The sequence below is a fragment of the Mustela putorius genome, unplaced genomic scaffold (assembly GCF_011764305.1).
Source record: "Mustela putorius furo isolate JIRA1106 unplaced genomic scaffold, ASM1176430v1.1 tig00000228_pilon_pilon_pilon, whole genome shotgun sequence".
Lineage (NCBI taxonomy): Eukaryota > Metazoa > Chordata > Mammalia > Carnivora > Mustelidae > Mustela > Mustela putorius.
In genome coordinates this window covers 24,706,987-24,729,374 of record NW_025421322.1, presented here as the reverse complement: position 1 = coordinate 24,729,374, position 22,388 = coordinate 24,706,987, and the positions used below count along the sequence as shown (strand labels likewise).

Below are 22,388 nucleotides of genomic sequence, written 5' to 3'. Positions count from 1 at the left end.
GGACTTGGGAGCTTTCCAAGATTTTTGCAGTTCTAACATGACTTGAGGGCATAACCCTGGAGGGGGGAGAGTTTGTCCGTTGGCCTGCAGGGACCCAGGAGAGAGTCGTTTGTAACTGTAGTCGACAGGGACCCCATAAAGGTTCCTCTGAGTTGTGTGTGTGTTGGGGGCTTCCCTCTCTGTCCCCTCTGCCCCATTCTTCGCCATCCTGCACCCGCCGGCTGTCCTGGGGCCCCCGGTGACCGCACCTGGAGCATAGCCCCTGTGAGGTACCCCCCCACCCCCACCTCCCCGGGACCATGGGTGGGAGGACTGCGTGATCGTGGGGCTTCCACTGAGGAGGGTGAGGGTGGGGGAAACTCCCCCAGGATCGTCTGCTCCACCCCGCGACTCCTCCTAAGGAGACTTGAAGGTGCCCTTAGGAGTCTTCCCCCACCCCCTCCCCCGTGCCGCCACCCCAGCCTCCCCTGCCCAGGAGCTCGCCCTGTCTTTCCCCCTGTGGGTCGCGCTGACCTCCCACTCCAGGGGTCTTTCTCCAATATAGAGATCTTTCACCCACCCCACCTCTGACTTTCTCCCCCCACCCAACTCCCCGGAGTCCTGGTGCCCGCTCTGGAGATGATAATGGCATTTTCCCACCTCCTTACACGCATGGCCATTCGTTCCCTTCCACATCCCACCGTAGCTCCCCAGTTCTGGGTGATTTAAACAACTCCTCCCGCAACATTTTATAACGACACATTTCAGAAAATAGAAAACGTTGAAAGACTTGTGCAGTGCGTGTCAGTGTGCCCCGCGCCTGGATCGACCTGAACATCTCAGGGCCTCGAGGCCGCGGGCCAGCAAACTCCTGGCTTCTCAAAAGCTTGGCAACCGTCGGGACACTCCTCCAAAGCCCTTCTGCAAGCCTGTCGCTGGCTGGAGTTCACTCTTCATTTACGTTTTTGAAGGTAAAATTGACATCCAGAGAAATACACAGATGTTAAGTGAGCCGTGATGTGGCTGATTTTAGATGGTCCGTGGGAGAGTGTTTTCTAGTTTAATAGCAATGTGTTTATTTTAACCTGTGTTGAAAACAAACCAACCCACCCACTACCATTTTCCTTGCATGGTAGTGACATAGTTTCCCTTAACAAGGAAGGTAGTTAATGAGCTGCTGTAAAGGACTGGGGGTTGGGGGAAGGATGGGGTGGGGGGCTTCCAAGGTGCTGAGGCTGTTTCCCGAGCTGCTCTCGCTTGGGAGAGTGGCCTCGGCCTGCAGCGGGCAAACTTGGGGCGCCGGGAGGGGCGGGGCCCCGGCTGGATCCCGGGTCCGCGGTGGGGGCCGGAAAGGCGGGCGTGTGTGCTTGCCTGGATGTGTGTGTTTTTCTTTCTTTCTTTCTTTTCTCTTCCTTTCTTTCTTTTTCTTTTCTCTTTCCCTCTTTTTTTTTTTTTTTTAATGTGTGTGTTTTCAAATCATTATGCACCTGCGCCTCCGCTCCAACCCTTGGGGGCTGGGGATGTCCCGGTGAACACCCAGCACAGGGCCGGGAATACAGCAGGTGCCAGTGAGTGTTTCTCGAGATCCCGAGTATGCAAACGCTTTGACGCACTATTTAAAAAATAGGACAGTACAGAAGCAGGAAGAATCCCACCTCTCGTGTCCTCTCTACTCAGCCCAGTGGGGTCAAGCAAACCCCAGTGTTTGCTGACCGTCCAGCAAGCAGAGGAAGACTCGAGAGTCGGCGGGAGGTGATCTGCGTTAGCTTTGGCGCTCGCGTCCGGGAACTCAGAGCAGACAGAAATGAAGCCGCTGTTTCTCGTCTGAGCATGCGCACCGGGCCCCAGCACTAGCTTCATTATCCTCCGGCGGAAAGCCCAGAGTAGGTGCCTCGTTAGCGCAGTAGGTAGCGCGTCAGTCTCATAATCTGAAGGTCGTGAGTTCGATCCTCACACGGGGCACAATACTTTTGTTGGCTCTACATCTCCACTCCAGCCAGAACGACGGATTTTATTTGCCCCCGGGTGCACAGGGAGACCCCAGAACCCGCGCTTTTCCGCAAAGGGGTCTCCGGGGAGACGCTTGGCTCGCCTCGCCTGCCGGAAAAACCGGTCCTCGCACGCTGTCAAGTCTCCCTTCTGTGTTCCGGGCCCTGGACTGAGGACTGGAAGGAAGGCCGAGGCGTGACGACAGGGGGACACACGCGGCACACTGGCCGCGACCCCGTAAGCCGCTGACAAAGAACCGCAGCTTCCCCAGGGCGCAGTACCCCTGCCACCCCGCCCTCCCGGGTCGCTCCGCCCTGGCCCCGGAGGCAGGGCCGTCGCGCGCGGCCAGGCGGCGGAGGTCCCTGAGCACCACGGGGCAGCGTGGGCCTGCGGCGCTGGGAGGCGGCGGGACCCGAGGGGGCAGGGGAGGGGGGTCGGGAGCGCTCCTAGCAGGGGTGCCGACGGCCGCCGGCGGGGCGGGACCGGGGGCCCTGCTGCCACTGCGGCCGAAGCAGGTGCACCGGCCACCGCGGTGGTCCCCGACGGTTCCTGCGCGGCCAACCGATGGCGCTGCGCTGGCTGTGAACGCCCCCATCCTGCAGCCGTCTGATGCGGCACGAATCTCTGCAGCTCCCCGACGGTGCGAGAGTACTTCCACTGACCTGACAGGGAGCACCTTCCCGAGGCTCTCCCGGCCCTCTTTCTGCCATAAGGCCCCTTACTCAACGCGTCGTGGTGCCAGCGCGGAGACCCTGCCGTCTGCCAGCCAGGCCGGGCCCGGTGATGGTTCAGGTACTCGGAAACCAACCACAGCCGGCTTCACGGCCCTGCCTCCGCTGGGACTCCAGCTCGGCCCCAAACCCACCACCTGCCGCCGTGAGCCTTGACTTCGGGGGACACGGCCAGTGTCTCGGAGCCCCTGGAAGGGCTGGGTCCAGTCCCTCAGGTGAACGGCAACAGGTCCCTTTGGGAAGACTTGGGGGTTACTTATAGCATAATACGTGGCACTCGCTGTTGCAGGATCCTTCCTGGGGCGGGGGTGTGGGGGAGCAGGGGGACCTGGCCTTGCCTTGGGTCAGGAGGCTTTGGATCTGGAAATAAGTTTAGGTCTGGAAAGGGCGGCAGGCCTGGCTCTCCACTGCGGTGACTCAAGGCAGGTTTTCAGCCCCAGATCGGGACGCTTTCCTGTTACCTGCATCGAGCCACATTTTAGGAGAGGCCAACTGCTTCGTTGTTAGGGACCACATAATCCATGACCAACAGCCCCCGGCCCCCACTACTACTGCTTCTCCTCTGCCCACGACTCCGAATGGTTTGTCCTTGGTAGCAGATCGCTACGGAACCCCCTCAACTCCCCTGAAATCAGGGGGCCTGTCAGCAGAGGCATCTGGCACTGTCTCACCCACAGAACCACCACCGAGCTTTTCAAGTTGGCAGATCCTTTCTGCACTCGGTCCTTCTGGAGGGGAGCATCTTCCAGAGCCCATGAGCGACAAGTTCCTACGTGATCCACCCACGCCTGCGTTCCTACCCTCCTAGGCGTCTGGATACCTTCATCTACGTCATGCCAGGCAACCTTTGGCGTCTGAACGCGATTATAAAGGCACCCACACTGCGTCCACATTTCTGTGTCAGCAGGGTAAACTGAGAGCAGCGGCGACCCACGGGGCTCCTGGAGCCCTTCCCCAGGGCGCAGGATGCCAAAGTGGCAGTAGGGGGCGCCGGAGGACGGCCAAAGGAGGAATGGGCCTTCTCCTCTCCTTCCCAAGGTGCTGTTTTGCTCCCCTGGCTCCTGCTTCCCTGTGGTCAGCGGGAGTGTGTGGGGACAGCCAGTGCTACTGCCCCGGCTGTGTGCCCAGAGTGCACAGTCTCGTGGTGACTTCACGGCCTCTGCCGATGGCCGCGTTGTCACAATCCTCCCATCACAGGGAACGTTCCAGGTCAGATGCCAGCGGCAACACCCCACCCACTCTGGGCATCTGCCTTCCAGCCTTGTTTTGCCCCCATGGGGCCCGCAGGGCGGTTTCCCATGGCCCTTTCACCGGGACAGTGCAGAGCCACCCTGACCACACTCAGGGGCGGCTGCGCTGCCTCCCCATGCCCTCCCACCCCGCAGCCTTGGATTGTCTGTGCCCCTGACTCGGACTGACTAACTCTGGTCTTGGCAATCCATAGAACTTCTCCCACCAGGGCTAACCCAGAGCCTTGCGGAGGGAGGGGTCTCCTTTCCCAGTCGGCCCTTTCCTCTCCTTCCGTCCCAGGGACCCTGTAGAACACTCTGGACATCTTTAACTTCCTCTCCTATCACTGTTGAGTAACTCACCTAGGACCTGAAGCTTTTCCTGTTCAAACTGCCCAATGGTTTGTCTCCTGGCTGGGTCTAGACCTGAACTCCAGCAGCTGTGCCGAGTGCACCCCTGCTGGCATATGAAGCCATTGGTGGCGCTTGTTGTCACCACTGCTGCCGTACTGGTCAATACGGAATCACTGTGGAAAGGCCTTTAGCAAATGCTCCACTATTCCTCAAAATCAGAGAATTCATACTGGAGAAAAACCATATGAATGTAATAAATCTGAAAAGGCCTTAAACCAAGTTAATAACTTATTCAACACCACTGAATTCATACTGGACAGAAACTCTGAAGTGTAGCCAATGTGGAGAATCCAGCTGAAGCCCCAAATTTATCCAACATGGATCACTTCATACCAGAGAGAAACCTTATGGATGTAATAAATATGAAAAGGCCTTTAGGAACCTCTCTGCTTTAACAAGCTCAAGGAAGTTCTTGAGAGAAACTTCAAGAAGATGTCTGGAGCAGGAAGAAATTTTAGCTAAGCTCAAGCTTTCTTCAAGTCCCAGAGAATTTAGATTATAAAGACATTGGGGTTAAGTTGAAGATAGTCGAGAAGCAGACAGAGAGCATCAGAAATGTAGTTCAGGTATTACGTGTGATAGCATCTGAAAATGCCCAATGTCTGAAATCCGTGACGGCAGTGACATGATCAACATTGTTCCTGGGAGAACTAGTCAGAGAAGACTGAGGAATTCACAGGAAGAGTTTCATCTGGTTGAGAGTATGTGTAACTGTCACTGGGTAAATGGAAACTTATTTATTTTTTTAAAAGACTTTATTTATTTATTTGACAGAGATCACAAGTAGGCAGAGAGGCAGGCAGGGGGGTCGGGGTGGGGTGGGGTGGAGGCTGGGAAGCAGGCTCCCTGATGAGCTGAGAGCCCCATGCAGGGCTCGAACCCATGACCCCAAGATCGTGACCTGAGCCAAAGGCAGAGGCTTTAACCCACTGAGCCACCCAGGCGCTTAAAAAATGAAATACTGCGGGGCACCTGGGTGGGTCAGTAGGTTAAAGCCTCTGCCTTCGGCTCAGGTCACCATCTCAGGGTCCTGGAATCGAGCCCTGCATCGGGCTCTCAGATCAGCAGGGAGAGTCTGCTTCCTCCTCTCTCTCTGCCTGCCTGTCTGCTTACTTGTGATCTCTCTCTGTCAAATAAATAAAAAAATCTTTAAAAAAAATACTGCAACACCATGAAAGAGGTGTGTGTATTTGCAAAACCAGGCTGAGTGGTGTGCATCCTGGTAAAAAGGGGACCTGAGGTAGAGGTGAAAATCTGACTTTATGTAGCTGATTCTGGCTGGCAGGATCAGGATATTTTAGAATTCCAATCCTTTCAGGTGAGCAAGCAATTTTGAGTTCACCAATTTCGAGTTCACCCCGCTTTCCATTCTACCCTGTACATTTTATATCCTGTGACTTGCTGTTGCCAAACACGCACCAGCGTGGCCCATGAAGGCCTGTTTGCAGCTGCCTGAAAATGGACAGGAAAGTAGGCTGAGGAAAGTGCTCTTGGGAAACCAGTGCCTTGCATTAGCACTTTGCCTGCTGGCCAAGAGAGCATTTTGCTTACTGCGAATATTTGGTTTATTCTAGGATTATGCTTTTAAAAAAGAGTTTATGCTTTATAACCACAGACACAAGAATTACTTCTATATATTATTGCATGCTCTACGTCAAGTACAGTAGTAGAATTTTACATTTTAATCCCCACATCAGGTCCCTGAGCTATTTCTACTCTCCTTTTAGAAATGGGATCAAGGAAGGTTCTGGAAATAATTATCCAAGATGATGAAGTTGCGAGTAGCCCTGCTGTGGAGCCGGGGCTGTGTGGGGGAGCAGAGACAGAGACGGCAATGTTCTGAGCAGGGTGGGCTCACTGGGGAAGAGGAGACCCAGCTGCTGAGTGACAAGGGGCTGTGGAGACACAGTGGGGCTCTAGATGTCCTGCTGACTTCTCTCACTTTTGGCTGCACAGTTGTTGAGATGATTTCCTGTCTTTGTTTCTCCATTTACCTTTTTTCTTTTTTTAAGATTTTTATTTATTTGACAGACAGAGATCGCAAGTAGGCAGAGAGACAGGCAGAGAGAGGAGGAAGCAGGCTCCCTGCTGAGCAGAGAGCCCGATGCGGGGCTCGATCCCAGGACCCTGGGATCATGACCCGAGCCGAAGGCAGAGGCTTAACCCACTGAGCCACCCAGGTGCCCCTCCATTTACTTTTAAAATAAACCCTCGTCAACTCAAGTCAGAAGTTTATGCGGGTCCTTGCAAACTGAAAGACTCTAACAAGCTTTAATAGCTTCAAACAAAATTTTCTTAAAGATTTTATTTATTTATTTGAGAGAGAGAGAGAGAGTATGAGAAGGGGGACAGTCAGAGGGAGAAGCAGAGTCCCCACTTAGCAGGGAGCCCATATAAGGGACTCGATCTCGGGACTCCAGGATCACAACCTGAGCCGAAGGCAGACGCTTAACCAACTGAGCCACCCAGGCGCCCCTAAGAGCTTAAAACCTTTTATTATGAAAAGTGCAAGAAGCCATTTACAAGCCAAAAGCATCAGAATGAAATAGTACACATAATTTTTATACACACATTTTTTTCCTATACAAAAAGTTGCCCTCTGTAGGGATATAAAATAAATAATCTAAAAATCAGTGTCACTGATTGCAAAATAGGTATCTCTCCGACTCTCTCAAGCCCTCTACGTGGCCAAAACATGAGGTGTCTGACATCTGTTGCGGGCCTGGGCGGTGAGTCTCTGGCGAAGAGTTCTTACTCTGTCCATAAGATCCCGCTCCGTGGTGTCCCACTGCATTCTTCTTTGATTTAAAGAAACTTCAAAAAAAGAGTAAAATTAATAGTTTAATTTTCCGATGTTAGATACAGCATGTATTTTGAAGGTAAATACGTTGCCAAAACCCAATAATGAAATGAATATTTGAAAAGTTAAACATCTTGAACGAAAAAGCCTAACATCTTGTTTCCTACATTGTTCCAGTTACAAAGCCAAATACTTACTGGTAAAATTGAATGAAGGCTATCAGAGAACTTACTTGCTTTTGGTTATGTAGCACTTGTTTTTAATTTTGGGGGATATAAATAATTGTTTGAATCAGGAACAAATCATGTCCAAGAGAGGCTGAGAGAGTTCTTTGCAACACTCAGTTCCCTCACTAGAATAAAGATCGTGAGAAAAAGCACTCCAAGTTGCCAAAATTAATATTTAGAAAAGTACACCAAGACTATTTTCCCAATGACTAAATAAAAATAAATAAATCAAATGGTTTCATAGTGGCCAACAAAGGGAGAGTCCAATTAAAATATTACAATGTGTCCAAGTGCAACAGACATTTCATACTGAGTTTGAGGGGCTAGTAAACACTGGAATCTGAAAAAAATAAAAAGGACCTTAAAAATATAATTCTTTCAAACTTAGTTACATATTCAAACAGCTCCAATTTCTGAAAACTCTATTTTCCTCCACAGGAATCCCACTTTTGTGTTTTGTTTTGCTGCTAAATACCTAAGCTTACCAAATGTCTTGACTTGATTTTCTAATTTAGAATTATCTAACTAAAAATTTAAGTTCTGACATGTCAGAATAAAGAACAGCTGAAAGTTCCGTGTACTTTCATTCAACTTATGCATGACTTTTGGTTTAATTCCTATTCTGACACAGAATCTATAGATGCATATAGAGCATGAGTCAGCAAAAATTTATAACACTGCAATCTCACGACTCATTACTAGATATATTTCTTATAAAGCCTGTCTTCAGAGGACACTGTGTAAGACTCTGTTCTTCTAAAGGAACTCAAAAGATCTCGTTAAATTCTGTTTCTTCTATATGATAGTTTTGTTGAAAATGTTCCTTGTTCCCTCCCCCATTTTAAAAAGAAATCAAATAGTTTATTGGGAAAACCTTCAGCTCCTTTATGGGCTAAAGCTGTGACTGTATTTCTGTATCAGGTTTCCAAACATAAAATTTTTTATGCAAACTTTTATGCAAACATAAAAACTTGCAGGGAAGCAAATGTTGGCCAATCAGCATGAAGCTGTTTGTCTTGGGCGGGTCCCCGGGGAGTGGCCCCAGCTGTGGATCACAGCGCCCCCACCCCCAGCAAACCCCTGTCTTCAGTGGCTCCTGGAAAGAGCCCAGTCCAGAAGAACATTCAGAAAATTCAAATACACAATAGCTTTGAAAACTAATGCTCAGATTTTCTTTCCACGAGGGTGTAAAACCTAGTTGTGAATATCATTACTTTAGCTAGTGACAGACTTGTGTAGGCACCTACAACTAGTATTAGAGAAAGGAAATCGCATCAGTGCCATCCATCTGGCAAATTTTCTCTACTTGGTTTCGGTCTGATCCAGTTTTTTTTTTCCCCAGCTGGAAGAGCGGAGAACCCTGCTGTCTCCATTTCAGGATTTCCATTATCCCCACGCCCTGCAGAAACGGCATCAGAATGGCGCAAATACGATTCAAGCCACAGTCTTGCTTAGATGAAGGTGAAATTGTAAATGAGAGAAGAAACAGTGCTTGCTTATCAACTCACTGCATGTTGAAGAATCCATTTCCAAAATGTCATTTAGCTGTGAGGTTCGAGGCAGACAGCTGGAGGCGACCTGTCCGTTTTGGTCCCTGGACGCTGCTGTTGTAACAGGGAGGAGATGCAGAAGAGGTTTGGGAGTGAGTGGAGAGCCTTTTTGAATTCTAAATGGTCCCCAGGAAATGACATCTGCCAAGGATGAAAAGTCCCCAATTTCTATTCTGGGAAGAGCATTGTCCCCATTCCAAGGGCAGGGCAAGGGCAGTTATGAGCTGAAGTTTCGGTGACATATTTTAAAAACACCTTTAGCTAAAACAAAGAGCCAACAAACAAACAAACCACTCAAAAACAGAGATGTTAGGATAGAGATCCCAAATGTTTCTTGGACAAGATTATGAGAACTCCCCAGGGCCCACCCCTGGCAGCTACCAGCGGGCAGGGCCTCATGGAGCCAATAGAGAGCACGGGAGAACCAGCGAGAGGCAGGCTGCCCCTGCAAACTTCCAGAACCGTGAGCGGAGCAGGGTGCCTCCCCCTGTTCCTTGATCACTCTCATCTCATAAGTTTTACTGGTCCCTCGGCTATGTTTTCACCGTTCCCCCAACTCCTATGGCTTTTCAGTGAAGACACCCAGGTCCTTTTTTCTATTTTTCAGCCCAGCTAGAGTCCTGACTGTTCCTTTCTACTCCCATCACAGGGTCCGAGCTTCCAGGAGTCAGGCCCAAACTGAGTTACATTGACTTATTAAGATGCCTTTTCCCTGGTCTTAAGGGCTGCAGCTAATGGTTTTAACTCACAGTTTTAGCTCAATGAGTCATTAAGACTGTTTGGGGCTGATTACCAAATGACTAATTTGAACGGGTGTGAGGACATGGGATGTGAGAGTCATCGTCAAACATCTGAAGGGCTGTCCTGTGGCAGAGGTAGTACATGTAATCTGCGTTTGCTCCAAAGAACTGTTTCTAATGAGGGAATTAAAAAAAAAAAAAAAGGCATATTCAATTTTACGTTACGAGGCAGAGCTTGTAAATAAAATACTGGCAGAAGTGGAATCAGGTAGGGAGTTCGCCAGCCCCGAACATTCCGGCAGAAGCAGGATAACCGGCATTCACTACAAACACAGCTGATCTGATACTGGTTCTCCAGATCTTTCCACATTTGAGATCTCACTGTCCCTTGTCTATCATCTGTCCCCCAAAAGCCGTCCTGCCCCTGGCTGTTTACTTCCTCTTCCGGAAGGGCCATGGTGTGAACACCACTTCTCTTCTAGCACGGAATGGTTCCCTCTGCCAACAGCTGTGTTTCAAATACTGGCTGAGCAGAAAAATTTTAAAACAAAAATCCAGCTTCCTAGTTCCTATCCTAGATCTGCCAAAGTAATCCACTGTTGGTGAGGTCCTTAAAAGGGTTTTTTAAAAAAAATCTGCAATTTACAAAAAAATAATAAATGCTAATAGTAACACATTTGAACATATTAAGAATAAAGCAAAAATTTGAAGTTTCTTTCCTGTACTTATTGTACTGCAACTTATTCTTATTAATGTAATGTATTTTAAAGCCCCAAAGGTGATTCTTATTAGTTTAAATCAGTATTTATTTGCTGAATTTGTATTAAGAGTACAATTTTAAAAAGGTACAAACTAAAATTCTTCCGTTCTAACCCCAGGCACCGAGTTCTTTACCCAGGAGGTGAGCCCAACAGTAGAGTTTCCAGGTCATTCTGCTGGGTAGCCAGCGTGGCAGACAGGACGTGGCCCACTTCCTGAGCCTGGCACTGAAGGTCCCTATCCTCTATCTTCTCCAGTAACATCTCTAAGTATCCTGTACATGAGCTCTCTCCAGCTGGTCTAACAATCCCCACGGCAGGCAACTTTCTTCCATTGATTATTACATCTAGCAAGTTCTGTCCTATATGAGCAGGGTTCATGGAGGCTTTGGTTGGGGAACCCACAAGAATCATAAAGGAAAATTCTGTGTGTCTATGTGCTTGTGCATATTTCTGGGAAGAGTCTCAGAGAGGCCCACAAACCATCAATGGCTAGAAAATGGTGCACTGGAACAAAATTAAAGACTACCTGGTCTATAATGTTGTCATTTTACAAATGAGGAAACTGAAGACCAGTCACCAATTCTGAATAAATCCATGACTCTGGCCAACTTTACTTAAACGCCTGTGTTCATTTACCATAAGTCTGGCACTAGGACTCAGGGCTCCTGCCACCTAGTCTGGGAACCAACACCACACTGTGAAATCCTCCCTCTGAAGTATGCTCCCCGATGCTCCAAACCTGTTCGTTTGTTTTTTTTTTAAAGACCCAGTAATTAGAAACCTGGTCCCCACCTGGTAACAGCCATGTACTCATGTTTTCTTTTAAAGTAACAGTTTCACTGAGATAGAACCCACATGCCATAAAATTCACTCTTGAAAGTGTACGGTTCAGTGTTCTTAGTGTGTTCAGAGTTGCACGACCATCACCACTAACTCTAGAACATTTCTGTCACCCCAAGCTCCCCATCAGTAGTCACCCTCCCAACCCTGTGAGACTGCTAACCTACTTTTTGTGTCTATGGATTTGCCTGTTCTACACATTCCATACGAATAAAATCATAGGATATGTATCCTTTGATGTCTAGCTCCTTTGACTTAGTACAGAGATTTCAAAGTTCCTCCAATTTCCAGCATAAATAAGTACTTAGTTCCTTCTTATTGCCAGCTAAGTTTTCACCATATGGATCTGTGTTGATCCATTCCTTGCCTGATGGCTCTCCAGGCTGTTTACACTTCCCGGCTATTATGGTAGCAACGCTGCGACTTTCCTGAACGGGTTTTTGTATGGACGCGTTTCCCATCTCCCATGTACGCAACTGCTGGGTCACATAACCCCTTTGTGTTTGACCTTCTGAGAACCTGCCGGACTATTTCCCAAAGTGGCTGCCACTTCACACAACCTGCAGCACCATCCCCTTTTCTCTAGGACCCTTGTCAACACTCGCTGTGTTGGATTACAGTCACGCTACTATCTCATTCTGTTTTTGTATTTTTACATTTTTTTTTCCTCATATGGTTTTGGTTTGTATGGCTCTAGTGACTGATGAGGTTAAGCGTCTTTTTGTGTGTGTACTGTGGCCATTTGTACCTTCGTTGGAGAACGGTATATTCAAATCCTTCGCCCATTTAAAACTGCGCTAATATCATTTTATAGGACATGGCTTTTTCAGTTACAATTTAAGTTTAGGGACCATGGATTTTAGGGGTAGCAAGGGCCATTCACACTGTCCAGAAGATCCTGTTTTCTAGAAAATAGCAAGAATTTCTTCCTCCCTGGCAATAAAAATTTGACACTAAGCAAAATTTTTATTTATTTTTTAAAAAGATTTATTTGGGGGACGCCTGGGTGGCTCAGCTGGTTAAGCAGCTGCCTCCGGCTCAGGTCATGATCCCAGCGTCCTGGGATCGAGTCCCGCATCAGGCTCCTTGCTCAGCCGGGAGCCTGCTTCTCCCTCTGCCTCTGCCTACCACTCTGTCTGCTTGTGCTCACTCTCGCTCCTCTCTCTCTCTGACAAATAAATAAATAAAATCTTAAAAAAAAAAAAAAAAGATTTATTTGGGGGAGAGCATGAGTGTGGGGAGGGCAGAGGGAGATGGAGAATCTCAGGCAGACTACCCATTGAGCACAGAGCCCACTGCGGGGCTGGATCCCAGCACCCCAAGATCATGACCTGGGCCGAAATCAACCGTCAGACACTTAACCGACTGAGCCAGCCAGGTGGCCCCCTGACATTTTAAAAATTTTAAATAAATGACCTGCCCCTGGCAGATTCTTACCAGTTTCCTACTTCCTGGTGCCTCCATTCTAGGCCCTGAGGCACAAACAAATGGCGCTCGCCGCCAATCAAAAGTCAAAATGCTGTTTTCCTAATTACAGCTGATTATCTCCCAGTGTTAAGAGCAAATGACTGATTTCACTTATACACCCTGATTAAGAAAGTGACAAATCCGTAGCCGTTTGCCTTTTGAAAAATGGATGATTATTAGCCAAATTATCTCTCATTGGTGAAATTTAGTAAAGTTATAAAAACAGGCAGCACGGTGGGAAGACCCAGCGGGAAGGTGACTGAAGACAGAAGGGGAAACTTCTGCTGCAGTTTCCTCCTTTTTCCTGTTTCTAAAGCCACAGCTTCTCTAACAGCCTCAAGCATCGTTTCTGTCTAGAGGAGGGGGGCAGTGTGAGAGGGTCCCCGGCAGGCAGCAGCTCCCCTGCTTACTGCCGCTTGTGAGCCACTGGGAAATACCTGCTTTGTGCAGAGTGACTTTGCCTCCCTCCCTCCCCGGGGGTGGTCCGCGGGACCCGAATCTAGAGCCTGAGAGCTAATGACGAGTTTCAGAAGTACGCGTAATTCAACGCCAAGGCGTCTAACCTACATTTCTACTTTTCGAATGTGTGAATTACAGAAGCCAGGCACACAGCGACATTATTCACAGACGCCCAGAAATGGACAGAGCCTCAGGGCTCATCAGCTGACGACAAATGGATAAATTTCAGAGTGGAAGGTGTCTGCAGTGGACCACTGGCCATCAGGTGGGTGACACGCTGATGCACGGACGAGCCTCAGAACGTCGCGCCACGTGAAAGAAGTCAGACACAAAAGACCAGAGGATGTGATTCCATTTATACGACGTTTCCTGAACATTCAAATCTATAGTGACAGGATGTTGATCCGAGGTGGCCAGGGGCTGGGAGAGGGGGGAGGGGAAATGGGGAGTGACCGCAAATGCATAGAGGGTTCCTTCTGGGCACTAAAACCGTTCTAGAATTGATTACAGTGATGGTTGCACAACTCCGTGAATATATATGTATTTTTACATATGGCAACTTAATACCATAAAATCGTATGGCATGTGAATTATTTATCAGTAAGACTGTTACTAAAAAAAGGTTAATCCATATACAGTAAAAAAAAAAAAAAAAAGACTGGAATGATGCAAAATGTAGTAAAATAAAAATTCATTGTAACTGCATTTGATTAAAGAATTCTAAGTAATTTAGGTTTTCACAGTTGATGCTACTGCAAGTCCGGCACCAAAACCTGACAGTTATAGTGACTCTGCTTGCGCTACTTTGCTATGCTGTTGTTTTGAGGACCAGCTGTTAGCGAAGCACACATTTTTACCAAAAGAAACTAGAAGCACTTTGGGAGCAAATCATATTCTCATAGATTAAGGAGGTTAACCAGGACCATGGAACCAGGGAATAAAACAGAACTACACAGCGTGGGTGAGAGTTTTCTTGATCGGAGTTTTTAAAAACAAACATACAAACATACAAACAAACAAACAAAAAACGAGTCCTAGCAACCAATGAAAAGGCGACTAGTGGTCACCTTTCAGCTGAGCATTGACGTGAATGACGTACACCTTGGGGACTTGTAACAGCAGAGCACACTCAGTGACGGGTCTGTGACAGCACGGAGAGAAAGGCACTCACGGACACTCACCTTTCCTGTACCCATGTCCGGCATGTTCTAAAGCATCATTTGTCTCTTTCTGTAGAAAGCACTTTCTGGATGCATCTGCGAGAGCCGAAGCTTTCTTTTCTGATTTCAAATGAAAGTCTTTTTCTTTAGCTTCCTCCCACTAAATACAATAAACGAAAGAAAAGAAAAATCACCTAAAAGTTGGGGTAATGGCGGTTTCGACAGTGGAATAAACCCCATCTGTCTTTTCTACCCCACTTCCTTTGGGATTCCCATGGCACGCAGGATCTGTTTGGTTTTAGGGTAAACTGAGTGCCTGCCTTGGACCTCGAGGGTAGAGGCACTTCTCACGTGCCACCCATGAGGACGTCAGCGGACCACACGGCACACAGACAGGAGCCCACTGTCTTTGAAATAACAAGTCCTTTGAATACATGGCAGATCTTGTGGGATTAAGCTCGTTTTTAAAATACATGACAACTGTCTTATTTAATTTGAACCTATCCCTTAATAAAATCTGCCTAGCTCCAGTACACATGCTGACTACAGGGACATCAAGGAATTTCTATGAACCCCGACTTTCTTTTTCCTAAAGTGAGAAAGTGATTATCTTGAAATTAGCCCAAGGGTAACAAAAATAATGCAGTTAAGATATCCTACAACTCCTTAAGTTCATCGGTGTTCTATGCTACAACTCTCGCATCCAAACACACATGTAATTTTTATGTTATAAAAATGCTAATGCATGAAATAACAAAACTTAAAGAATCGTTAGGGCCAGGAAGGACCACAGAAATCCAGTCCTTTCCTGTTACTGAAGAGGAGAGAGAGTCTGAGTGATTTCAAGGCCACACAGTAGTCAAGCTTTAGAACCCGGGACAGCAGATACAAAGATGCACCTCTGTGTACCAGGAAAAGCCCTCACAGTGATTCTGAGCCCACTCGCAAATACACCATTTCCCCCCTCGTCCAGCAACACCTGACATGGCACAGTCGGGGGCCAATGTCAGGAATCCTCAAGACGTGGGCCTCCACCATGACTTTCCTGGGGAGCCTCAGCGGGCATCGCCCCCACTGCTCCCTGTCCTTGACTCAAAGTGTGATCAGACAGGGCCACGTGTCCTTCAGCTGGGGTAGCATGGAAATGAAAAGAAGAGTGACCTGAAGGAAATACATTATAAAAAGCTTTTGGGAGAGACAGCACGACAGAGCAGCATGAAGAGGAAGGAACTAGGCCCAGTTCTCTGGTTCCTGATCTCTCCCTAGTTCTTCCGTGTCCTCAGGGAAGTCTGCGTGTCCGTGATAAGATCTGCAGCGTGTGGGCACCAGAGACGCTCATGGGATCAACCGGAGGGGACATCTGTGTGATGGGACATAAACTCCTAGTTGGCTCCTCAAATCCTTTCATTCTTCTTTAGGGAAAGAATTCTAATTTTTGTCATTTGATTATGTAAACTTTCAAAAAAAAAATTTTTTTAAGATTTTATTTATTTATTTGACAGAGAGAGATCACAAGTAGGCAGAGAGAGAGGAGGAAGCAGGCTCCCTGCTGAGCAGAGAGCCAGACGTGGGACTTGATCCCAGGACCCTGGGATCATGACCTGAGCCGAAGGCAGAGGCTTAACCAGTACCCAGGGGCCCCTAAACTTTCAAAATTTAAATGAGGAGTAACAAAAAAATGTGTGACACGATTCTGACCTTTCTAGCTTCCTCCCCCATCATCGCGTCTACTACTTCTGTTTCGGTCCTTCTGTTTTCCCGAAGGAGTCTGGCCACTTCCCGGTAACACTCGTGGCGCTGCAGATCATCACATCTTTGTTTACGTAGAGCCTCAATTCGCCAGTCGGCATTCAGACACGCTTGTTCAGCTTCTGCCAAATTTTCTTCAATTAACTAAGAAATATTTGCAAATTTCAGAAACAAGGTCAGACTATATAGAAAATACAGTATATCTGTTCAATGCATCCACGTGTCTAGGGTGGTTTTTTGTTTTTTGTTTTTCTTTAAGATTTATTTATTTATTGGAGAGAGAGAGAAAGAAAGAGGTTGCAGCAGGAGGGGCAGAGGGGGAGAATCTTAAGCAGACCCGGTACGGAGCCTGGGCCAGGGCTTGATCTCATGACCAAGAGATCAGGACCTGAGCTGAAACCAAGAGTCAACCTTTAACTGACTGAGCCACCCAAGCACCCCAAGGTTTGTAACCTTGGTTGCACATTAGAATCACCTCACAGTGTTTAAAGCAAACTGTGGTGTCCAGGACCCAACACAAACGAATATATCAATCCCTGGGGTGGCAGGATATTGGAACTTTTTTTTTTTTGAAGATTTATTTATTTGACACAGAGAGAGGGAGAACAAGCAGAGGGAGAAGTAGGCAGAGGGAGAGGGAGAAGCAGGCTCCCCACTGAGCAGGGAGCCCGATGCGGGGCTCGATCCCAGAACCCTGGAATCATAACCTCGTAACCACAGTGCAAACCACAAGTTAATCAAAAGGCTTTATAGAAAAAGTTGGAGAATTGGATGTCTGCAGGGGACTTTGAAAAACTGATAGATTCCTGGAACCCTAAAAGTCTATGTGCAAGGCGGACGCTTAACCCACTGAACCACCCAGGCGCCCCAAGGATACTGGAACTTTCACAAAGGTGGTTCTAAGGCATACATAGTCAAGGTTGAGAATTTCGAGGCTAAGCAATGAGTGAGATTGAACAATCTCCCTCTTTCAACCTTTTGAAAAGGAGTCAGAAGAGCTCATTCTTACAGACTGGACAAAAGCCTTCAAGGAAAAATAAATGGTGGGCTATTCTGGGGGGAACCCCTAAGGGACTGTGGTTGAACAGAAGGGAGGGAGATCTTACACTATTCCTGGCTTTTGGACCAGGGCCAGGCCTGGCCGCAGACCCATTTAGCATTTTGCTAACTGGGTAACAGAGCAAGTTCTTTTCTGAAGTTCCCACATTCTGTTTCAATTCACTTAAGCCAGCGTTTCTGAAAGGGAGCTCCGCAGATACTCTAGAAAGGAAGTTTGGGAAATTTTCTTAAAGAGTCACAATGTACCATATCCTCAAATGTGGCAGGGAAAAAACCCAACTTTAAATAGCACTTCCAACACTTACTTGCCACTCCCCATTTTACTGAGTAATAGTTATTAATATTCTACAGAATACACTTTGGAAATGCTGGCTTATATACACAGCAAAGACCTGATGTTTTGCAACTAATCTGCTCAGGGACAATTTCTGAGACATAACATAGTAGGTCAGTACCTCTAAAGTTACCATTTCCCTTGTACTTTCTCCTAAGTCTTTAAATTCTCAGAGAGTGGGACGCCTGGGTGGCTCAGTTGGTTAAGCGGCTGCCTTTGGCTCAGGTCATGATCCCAGCGTCCTGGGATCGAGTCCCACATCGGGCTCCTTGCTCAGCAGGGAGCCTGCTTCTCCCTCTGCCTCTGCCTGCCATTCTGTCTGCCGCTCTCCCCCCCCCCCTCTCTCTCATAAATAAATAAAATCTTAAAAAAAAAAAAAAGGCTTTTAAAAAAATAATAAAAATAAATTCTCAGAGAGTATAAAAGACACATGTGGTGTGAGTAACCTCTAAAACTAATGTGAGATTCTAGGAATTGTGATCACTGAAGCAAAGAAATCAATTAATGCAGGTTTTAAGTTTAATCTTGAATTTCTTCTTTTAAAAGGATGACAGAAGCAGAGGGGCAGGGCAGGGGAAAAGAAATGCTTCATAACAGGATGACAGATGAAAATGTCCCCCTCTCTATATATACTAAATTTCCCATATTTTTACCTTCTGAGTTTTTTGGTTTTGAGTCTGATCTGTTTCTATCAATTTATGAAACATGTGTTCTTCAAGATCCACTTTTCGTCTAAAGGCATCTGCATCTTCTCTCATTTCTTTTGCAACAGCTTCCTGATTTCTAGTAAGATTCTGTTAAAAAAAAAATCAATTGTAAAAAAAAAAATCACAAATCTATATAATAATGCTAGAACACAAAATGGCACTTTTTTCCCCTAGAATACTAACACACAAATAAAAAACTGTTATCTGATTTTCAAAGTAAAAAGTAAACAGCAGTGACGTCACTGAAAACACAAGAAAGGACCCCTGAAAATTCTCTCATCCTAAAAAGTATTGAGAACATGGAATGACCAACTTTTTCAGAACTCCGGAAATTCACTAAAGGCTTGTAGCAATTTGGGGAGCATTTACTCATAAAAATGGCTGAATCTTGGTAAGAAGAGTAACCCTTAGGGCATTTTTAACTAGCACTATCCCAAGTTTCACCCCACCCCTAAACTCTTCATTAGGCTTGAAAACCAGTAGCCTGACAGCCAATGGGAGGGGGGAAAAATGGAGTTGGAAAAGTAGAAAACTCCCATTCCCAGATGACTGTCACCATTTGACCTATGCGGTGGTTCTGGAAGAACCCATTCCCACGGCGGTCCTTATGTATCCTCAGAACTCACTCCTTTGAACAGCCTTTTTCCTGGGGGCATTTGCTGAAAAACATCAGAGCAAACTGCTGAGTATCTTGGCTGCCTGAGGTAGGGGACCACAATGCAAACCACAAGTTAATCAAAAGGCTTTATAGGAAAAATTGGAGAATTAGATGTCTGCAGGGGACTTTGAAAAGCTCTGATAGGTTCCTGGAACCCTAAAAGTCTAATGCATGTGTAAGGCTGTGCACTTAGCAAGGGTTATGTGAATGCTCAGATCCGAGAAGGTCCTGAGCTGTCCAGTCTGGTGTACTGAGGTACTGCACGGTCAGGAGGCAAAGTGTAAGACAGAGCTGTAAACTACGGAGCTAAGTACTGAAGGCATGCCCCAATGTAATGCACACAGAGCCCACCGGCCAAGACTAGAAGCTTACTGGTTCAAGGCAAGTATGGAAGTCTCTGTCTGGTTACGACTTTAATTTCATTCCATAAATTAATCTTTACAGAATTAATTCAGACAAGCCACTAAGTAAAGAGACAAGAAAACCCTGAGGAAGGGGGAGAATCTGATTTTCAGAACTGCCACACTTCACTATTTAAATATCCCGTTTTCAACAAAAAATTACACAAGATATTAAAAACCCAAAATATGGCTCTACGTACTCTGAGTAGACATTAACCACATGTTCTCCAAAGAAGATACAAGAATGGCCAATAAATAAATAAATAAATAGCACTCCAATAAACATAGGAAAGCATCACCACGTGGACTAGCACCATTAAGCATTAGAAAAAAAGCAAATCAAAACCACAGGATACCACTTCACGCTCAGTCATAACGGCGATAATCAAAAGGACAGATTATAACAATTGTTCACAAGGATGTGGAGAAATTAGAATTCTACGCTCCTAGGTACAAATATAAGAAAACTGAAAATACATGTTCAAACAAAAAGTTGTACATGAATGTTCCCAGCAGGACAACTCATCAGAGCCGAAAGGTGGAAACACCCCAAATATCTACCAATTGATATTTGGATAAACAAAATGTGGTCTTATCCTTACAATGGAACATTATTCAGCCACAAAAAGGAAGTACTCGCTCATACCGCTACAGGGATAAACCTTGAACACAAAATGCTATGTGAAAGACGCCAGGCACAAAAGACTATACATTGTATGATTTCATTTAAACGAAATGTCAGAATAGGCAAATCCATCAAGACAGTATATAAGTGGTTGCCAGGGTCAGGGGACTGGGGATGGAAGTGCTAATGAGTACCGTGGTTGAAGAGAAGGAGAGCAAACAGTATTCATGAAAATTTAAGTTAAAAAAGCAAAATATCAATTGTGTGTACTAAATAATCTCACTTATCCTTATTAATGATATCAGTAGTTACTTCTCAATTTAGGGATTTATTTCCACTTTTCTCATTATCTACTGGTAACATAATTACCTTCATAATGGAAAATAAAAATGTTTTCCAATTATATGCAGAGAAGATATATGTATGAAGAAGCTTATAGCCACAAACTGTAAAGCACTTAAACATCCAACAATAGAAAAAAACATTTAAATAAGTTACGGTTCGTCAATATCTATTACGAATGACAACTACCAAGATATGTAGTCATTTGCAAAAAGGATTTAAGTAAAAAAGAAAAGCAGAATATAGAATTTTAGCTACTCCATAAAGAGGTGCACATTCCAATGAAAAGATTAGCCCTTGACTCCCCTGCCTGATAAGAGTGTCTTTGTAGGCCCGGGCCCTTGGGCTCTGCCAGGTAGTTCGTGCTAATCACGTGACTTCTGGTAGGAGCCACAGGACGCACCGTATCAGCCTGACCTCTCAGAGCAAGTAAGTACTGTGCATCCTGCATGCCTGCGGGACTGACGCCTGATAAAACCCTGGATGCTGAGACTCCAGTGAGCCTGCCTGTTGGCAAAACTCGCCATGCGCTGTTGTGCATCTCTCCTGGCAAAATCAGGTACCGTTTGACTCCACTGGGAGAGGACAAGGGGAAGCTTGTGCTGGTCTCTCCTGGGTTCTGCCCTATGTGCCTTTTACCTTTGCCAAGGCGTTCCGTTGTTGCTGTTTAAGTAATCTCTACACCCCTCACAGGGCTCAAACTCATGACCCCGAGATCAAGAGTTACGGGCTCCACTGACTGAGCCAGCCGGGCGCCCCCTACCTTCCCTGAGTTTACACTGTATCCCTTTGATGTAATAAACCATAACCATGAGTGTAACAGCTTTTCCTGAGATCTGTGAGTCCTTCTAGCAAATCACTGAACCAGAGGGTAGTCTTGGGGTCTCCTGTCACTGACATATAGACATTAACTCATTTAATCATCACAGTCTTGGCAAGGATGGTCCTAGGCCAAGGAGAAGGTACATGTGCCTGAAAGAGAGATGGAGACAGAGGCTGAAACTGGACTTGAGGAACCAGGGTTCTAGGAGAGGAAGGGGATGGAATCTGGATCAGAGGTCAGTATGTGCTTATTTGTTTGTGCTTCATTTTTTTCTTTTGTTAAAAAAATTTTTATTCAAATTAGATATATATGGAATATTGGGCATATATTTTCGATAGAGGTCACCACAATATTGTCTGTTTACTGGGATATAATTTGTTTACAAATAGATGCAGTTAATCAAACTGATGTTGAGAGCTAAGTTTGGCAGATAAAGTATTAATTACTAAAACTGATGAAAAAGCCAGGAGTTGCACATCTGAATCTAACGGACCTGATAATGTTCAGGAATTTATAAGTTAGTTTTGTTAAGCAGGCTTGGTCTTCTCTAACCTGTTTGCTTAATGAATACTTTCCTCAGAAGAGGGCAAAAATGATAATGATCCACAGGAAGAAACTCGGCATTGCTTCTGGGGCATTCCTGCCCAAAGCACATAAGCTGAACCTTACCGTGAGGAAACAACAGACAAATGCTGAGGAACACTACAAAATACCTGGCCGGATTCTTCAAAAATATCAATGTTATAAAATACAAAGACAGACTCAGGAGTGGGGCCAACATAAAGGAGACTAAAGAGACATAACAACTGAGAAAGCAGATTATCTGAGATTTTCTTTTGCTCTAAAGGACAGTCTTACCACAACTGATAACATCTGAATAAGGCTTATATATTGGATAACAATAATGTGCTCATTTCATGATTTTGATCATTGTTCTGTGGTCATGTGATTAGGATGCCTTGGTTTTAGGAAATATATGCTGAAGCATTTAGGGGGAAAAGGGCATCAGGTTTGCAACTTTCTCTTAAAAAGTTCAGAAAAAAAAAATGTATCTACATGTGTCCAGGTACATACAGAGACAGAGAAGGTTAATGCCAATTTACCAACATGCTAATACCTGAGAATCTGAGAGAAACCTATTTGAAAATTCTTAGTATTTTTCTTGCAAATTTTCTGTTGATTCTGACACCATGCCCCATTGGGGCTACCACCTACCTCCGCCAAAGAAAAGACAGTAAAAAGTAATCTTAGGTTTGGTCCAAATGAATTGAATCTAATTCAAAATCACAGGAGACTGAGCTGTGGTGTAAATTGCTGGCTCAGTTCTAGAAGTCGTTCAGTATG

The 22,388-nt window shown here is 46.0% G+C and overlaps 1 protein-coding gene and 1 non-coding gene across 6 annotated transcripts in view; one reads left to right on the top strand and one right to left on the bottom strand.

The window, feature by feature from the left end:
* Positions 1-1,868: 1,868 nt before the first annotated feature.
* Positions 1,869-1,941, top strand: TRNAM-CAU. Its single transcript has one exon. It is a non-coding gene; the product is annotated as a tRNA-Met (tRNA).
* Positions 1,942-6,818: 4,877 nt separating this feature from the next.
* TBC1D31 (TBC1 domain family member 31) overlaps positions 6,819-22,388 on the bottom strand; it is a 68,634-nt gene continuing 53,064 nt past the window's right edge. For 3 of the 5 annotated variants that reach the window (XM_004743502.3, XM_045078091.1, XM_045078090.1), the window contains 5 exons: positions 18,142-18,282; positions 16,045-16,239; positions 14,368-14,506; positions 8,878-8,973; positions 6,819-7,156 (listed from right to left, as the gene is read on the bottom strand). In XM_004743502.3, coding sequence (XP_004743559.1) covers positions 7,023-7,156; positions 8,878-8,973; positions 14,368-14,506; positions 16,045-16,239; positions 18,142-18,282 — 705 coding nt within the window. In that variant the 3' untranslated portion in view covers positions 6,819-7,022. The remainder of the gene's footprint in view (positions 7,157-8,877; positions 8,974-14,367; positions 14,507-16,044; positions 16,240-18,141; positions 18,283-22,388) is intronic. The other 2 variants (XM_004743503.3, XM_045078089.1) reach the window with 2 other exon arrangements.